The sequence below is a fragment of the Dipodomys ordii genome, unplaced genomic scaffold (genome assembly GCF_000151885.1).
Source record: "Dipodomys ordii isolate 6190 unplaced genomic scaffold, Dord_2.0 Scaffold217, whole genome shotgun sequence".
Taxonomy (NCBI): domain Eukaryota; kingdom Metazoa; phylum Chordata; class Mammalia; order Rodentia; family Heteromyidae; genus Dipodomys; species Dipodomys ordii.
The window spans coordinates 678,096-683,711 of record NW_012267433.1 but is presented as its reverse complement, the minus strand read 5'-3'; the positions used below and the strand labels follow the sequence as shown (position 1 = coordinate 683,711).

General features: G+C 52.1%; 1 protein-coding gene across 2 annotated transcripts in view; it reads right to left on the bottom strand.

The window, feature by feature from the left end:
- Tcf25 (transcription factor 25 (basic helix-loop-helix)) overlaps positions 1–4,054 on the bottom strand; it is a 36,806-nt gene extending 32,752 nt beyond the window's left edge. For both annotated transcript variants that reach the window (XM_013035676.1, XM_013035677.1), the window contains exon 1: positions 3,801–4,054. In XM_013035676.1, coding sequence (XP_012891130.1) covers positions 3,801–3,992 — 192 coding nt within the window. In that variant the 5' untranslated portion in view covers positions 3,993–4,054. The remainder of the gene's footprint in view (positions 1–3,800) is intronic.
- Positions 4,055–5,616: the final 1,562 nt, after the last annotated feature.

The following is a 5,616-nucleotide window of genomic DNA, read 5'->3' as shown; positions in this document are numbered from 1 at the left end:
TCCCTCAGCTCTTCAGCTCAAGGCTAGCACTCTACCACTTGAGCCACAGGGCCACTTCCAGCTTTTTTTCTTTTTGCTTATGTGGTGCTGAGGAATCGAACCCAGGGCCTCAGGCATGCAAGGCAAGCATTCTACCATTGAGCCAGCTTCCCAGCCCCTGGCTATTTTATCTTAAGAGAAAAAAAAGATTAATTTTGTTTAAAGCAAAATATAACAGTGTAATAAAGAAGTAATAAAGAAGAAATTCCCTGTTGTCAGGTTACAGTTTATGTGAAGTGATAAAATGCTTGAGTATAAACTGTTAAACCACAGAAGCTTATTGTTAAACCCTAGAGCAGCCACCATAAATAAGAAATAGGGCTGGGCACTGGTGGCTCATGCCTGTAATCCTAGCTACTCAGGAAGCTGAGATCTGAGGATCATGGTTCAAAGCCAGCTCAGGCAGGATAGTCTGTGAGAGTCTAATCTACACTAGAAAACTAGAAGTGATGCTGTGGCTCAAAGTAATAGAGTACTATTCTTGAGCAAAAGAGCTCAGGGACAGCTCCAAGGCCCAGACCCACACTGACGACAAAAAAAGAAAAAGAAGAAAGAAAGAAAAGAAAAAAGAAGCCAGGCGGCAGTAGCTCACACCTGTAATTCTGAGCTCTTCAGCTCAAGGCTAACACTCTACCCTTAAGCCACAGCACTACTTCCAGTTTTCTGGTGGTTAACTGGAAATAAGAGTCTCTATTCCTGGGGCTGGGAAGGTGGCTCATGCCTTGTATGCCTGAGGCCCTGGGTTCAATTCCTCAGCACCACATAAGCAAAAAGAAAAAAGCCGGAAGTGGCGCTGTGGCTCAAGTGGTAGAGAGCTAGCCTTGAGCTGAAGAGCTGAGGGACAGCACCCAGGCCCAGCGTTCAAGCCCCATAACTGGACCAAAAAAAAAAAAAGAGTCTCTATTCCTGCCCAGGTTGGCTTTGAACCGTGATCCTCAGATCTCAGCTTCCTGAGTAGCTAAGATTATAGGCATGAGCCAGCAGCATCCAACAAACCTGTTACTTTGACAGCTGCTTGCCAGAACATTGCTCTAGATAATGGGCTTATATCAGTAAATAACTGGAAGCTTACATTCTAGTAATGGGAGATAAACAATATAAAAAAGAATAAACAAGTAGCTTGTCTTGTATGTTTGTTGGTAACTGACAGGAGGGGAAAAAAATAACAGAATAAAAGCAATGGGAACAGTGGGTGACCACACGCTTTAATTAGACAGTAACAAGTACTCTTTTAAGTACCCATTTAAGGAAAGGTCACGGAAAGTAAGGGGCCGAGGCTTGTGTTCATATTGGAACAAAGGGAATTTGTTTGGTAAAGGCAGGTCAGGAAGCTTGAGCAGAGCAAGCCAGATTATAAAGAGATAGGGTGGCCATCACGACAGACTGGACAAACCTGGTGCTACTGAAGATTGTTGGGAGATGATGGAAACACAGGCCGTGATCAGCACAAGTTCAGCACAAAATGTTCAGGAACAAAAGCAAAGGCAGACATGAGAAGCCCTGCCAGGTGGCTGAGCAGAAGGTGTGGGCTCAGCAGTAAGATCCGCTCACATCTGGACACACAGATCTAGGAGGAGACTGGCATTGAGCTGCATCCACAGCCCTGGGAGGAGGCCTGAGCTCCTCCCAGGCAATAATATTCTACCAGAAAGCAGGGTGCTGGAATATGGGTTAGTGGTACAGCATGCTTAGCTAGTGTAACTTTAGCTCAAAACAAGCAAGAAGAAAGGGACAAGGGAAACACCAAATTTTGAGTCCATTATAATTTGGGCGATACACATAGGCATCATTTCTTTCCATTTGTATATATAATCACCTGCCACTTTTCTCATTCCTCCCGAATGTTCCCAACATTCTATTTACCTTTCTTCATTAGTAGGGACATTACACTTGTTCCCAATATAAAAACCCCACCAGTAATCATAGCTATTCAGGAGGCTGAAATCTGAGGATCATGGTTCAAAGTCAGTTCAGGCCAGAAAGTCCTTGAATTTTTTTTTGTTTTTGTTTTTTGTTGGTTGTGGGGCTTGAACTCTGGGCCTGGCACTGTCCCTCAGCTCTTCAGCTCTCTAGCACTCTACAACTTGAGCTACAGTGCCACTTCTGGTTTTCTAGTGGTTTATTGGAGATAGGAGTTTCACAGTCTTTCCTGCCGGGGTTGGCTTTGAACCTCGATCTTCAGATCTCAGCCTCCTGAGTAGCTAGGATGACAGGCATGAGCCACTGGTGCTTGGCTAGTCCTTGAGATTTTTATCTTCAATTAGCCACCAAAAACACTTAGTATTGCTATGGCTCAAAGTGATGAGTACTAGCCTTGAGCCAAAGAGCTCAGACACTGGGCCTCGGCCTTGAGTTCAAGCCCTATGACCAATAAAAAATAAATGAGTGAAAATAAATAAAAGCCATGTAAGTAGAAAGTTTTTTTGTTTTTTTTTTTGCCCGTCCTAGGTCTTGAATTCAGGGCCTGAGTGCTGTTGCTGAGCTTTTGTACTCATGGTTAGCCCTCTATCAAACACAGTTCCACTTTCAGCTTCCTGGTAGTTAACTGGAGATACAAGTCTCACAGACTTTCCTGCCTGGGCTCGCTTCAAACCACAATCCTAAAATCTCAGCCTCCTGAGTAGCTAGGATTACATGTGTGAACCACCAGTGCCAGCTAGGAACATGTTTTAAGTTGGAACTACTTAAAGATTTAAATTATCAGCCTGTGAATGTGGCTTAGTGGTACAGGGCTTGCCTAGCATGCATGAAGCCCTGAGTTCAATTCCTCAGTACCACATACCCAGAAAAAGCCAGAAGTGGTACTGTGGCTCAAGTGATAGAGGGCTAGCTTGAGCAAAAGAAGCTCAGGGACAGTGCCCAGGCCCTGAGTTCAAGCCCAGACCTGAGGGGGAAAAAAAATTAAACTACCTTTATTAAGATTTGAAGCCTGGTGCTGGTGGCTCACACCTGTAATCCTAGCTACTCAGGAGGTTGAGATCTGAGGATCACAGTTCAAAGACAGCCTGGGCAGGAAAGTTCATGAGGCTCTTATCTCCAATAAACCACTAGAAAACCAGAAGTGGTGCTGTAGCTCAAGTGGTAGAGCGCTGTTAGCCTTGAGCAAAAGAAGCTCAGGGACAGTGCCCAGGCCTTGAGTTCAAGCCCCAGGACTGGCAACAAAAAAAAGCCAACAAAGATTTGGGTATATTTTGTGGTGCTACCAAGTGAACTTCCTGCACGGTAGACGAGCATTCTACTATAGAGCTGCAGATAATCTGGAGTGAAGTCATCAATACCTCTTGTCAATCTCCTTTCCAGGTTGTGAGGGCTGGGAGGGTGGCTCCGTGGTAGAGCGCTTGCCTAGCATGCAGGAGGCCCTCGGTTCGCTTCCTCAGCACCACGTAAGCAGGAAAAAGCCAGGAGTGGAGCTGTGGCTCAGGTGGCAGAGCGCTGGCCTTGAGCACTCCTTGAGGCTCAGGAGCAGCGCCCCGGCCCCGAGTTCCGTCCCCACTCGGCAGTGGCGCCGTGGCACCTGCCCCACGGAGGTCGCGCCCCGGGGCCGCGGCCTGGCGCTTCCCAGCGAGCCCTAAGACCACGGCCCGGGCCGCGGAGCCCCGCCCCCTCCGGCGCGGAGGCGTCCCGGGCAGCCTGGCCCCGCCCCGCCCATGACGTCACGGTCGCGCCCTCCGCGCGGCAGCCCCAACCCGACGCCTATACCGTACCGTGACGTCACGCCCCGCCCCGCCCGGCCCCCTCCCCCACGCCGCCCGGCTTCTCACCAGCTCGAACCGGTTGTTGACTTGGACGCCGTCCTTTCCGGTGCCCGCGGGGCGTCCTCCACCCATTCCTCGTTTTGATCCTCCTTCTTCCCCGTCATCGTCATCGCGGAGTACAAACTGCAGGGCGTCGGGCCCGAGGGGCTCTTGACCGCGCTGTTCTCCCCTCAGTCTCCGGAGGGCCCGGCGCGACATAGGACCCGACGGCCTGCCGTCTGGAGACAGCGCAAAGGAGACCGGCCGGCGCGCCTGCGCACTTACGGCGCGCTGGGTGAGACTGGCGCGCCTGCGCACTTACGGCGCGCTGGGTGAGGCTGGCGTGTCGCGTCTGCGCGCTGTGGCTCTCCGGAACTTCCGGTCCGTTCCCAAAGGCGTCAAAAAAGACCCAGGAGTCGCCGGACGTGTTCTCGCGAGAGCCTCTGCGCTCTAGCTGTGCGCGGCGTACTGGCTGCCGCCTGCCTTTCCGGGTGTGCGGGGTAGAGCGGGCCTCTGTGACCGGGGCGGGGCGGGGCGGGGCGGGGCGGGCCCGGCCCGGCGCGAGCTGTGCCCGGACTCAGGCCCTGGTTCTCAGAGGGCAGCCGGAAGGCCGGAGGGCACGCGGTCCCCGCTCGGTGCGCCTCGGGATGCAGGAAGCTCCTCAGAGCCACACGCTTCCCCGGGAGACGCCGCGCCGGGCGCACCCCGCAGCCGAGCTGCGCGGGAGCCCGAGGTCAAAGCCAGCGCGGGCAGGACAAGCCGTGAGCCTGCGGCTGGTGCGGCCGTCCCTGCGCCCTCCGCTCGGGCCGCCGCCCGTCTCCTGGTGGCTCATTGGCGACCAGAGTCTCATGGACTTTCCTGCCCCGGCCGGCTGCGAACCGCGATCCTCAGACCTCAGCCTCCTGAGGAGGCGCGAGCCACCACACCCGGCCTCCAGTTAAAGCTGGGAAGTGGAGCGGTGGCCTTGGGCAAAAAGGAGCTCAGGGACAGCGCCCAGGCCCTGAGTTCAAGCCCCAGGACCAGCAAAAGTAAAAATAATAGGTCCTCGTTTTTTCCTCTTTATGCCACTAATGCAACAGAGGGTGGCTCCTATACATTTAGGTATGAGAATCAGTGGTCTGAGGCTGAGGATTCTGTCCCTACCAGGCATCATAATCAATGCATCCATCACTCCTACTCCAGTCAGGCGTAGCACTCCATCCCATGGCTCACTGTTTAGGACTAAACTTTCCGTGTCACCCTTACGCTGGTGGTGTGACTAATTTATGGAAGCCGTTGCCTAGCCTATGAGTGGAAACGGGAGGTCTCAATCCTGAACTGCTTCTCTTCCCTGAGCAGTCATGAACACTGAGGCCCAACTTGGAATGGGTCTTCCCTAAACAATCAACAGCAGGGCTGGGAAGGTGGCTCAGTGGTAGAGCGCTGGCCTTGCATGCATGAGGCCCTGGGTTCGATTCCTCAGCACCACATAAGCAAAAAGAAAAAAGCCGGAAGTGGCGCTGTGGCTCAAGTGGTAGAGCACTAGCCTTGAGCTGAAGAGCTGAGGGACAGCACCCAGGCCCAGAGTTCCACGACCAGACCCAAAAAACAACAACAACAACAAAACAGCAAATGTGAGTTTTTCCCTGAACGCTTAACGCCTGATCTGGTCCTCAAGATATATCAACTCTACTTGCCAAGATCTCAAGTAGATGAGGTTCATGATGAGTTGATGATCACCTTTCTTTACCCATGGTTGGGGAGAAGAAAAGGGGCTACAAAACTCCAAAGATAGCAAGAACACAAAACCAGGAAGTCTCCTTGACTTTGTCTTACAGTTTGCCTGTCTAAAGTTGCCTAAGTG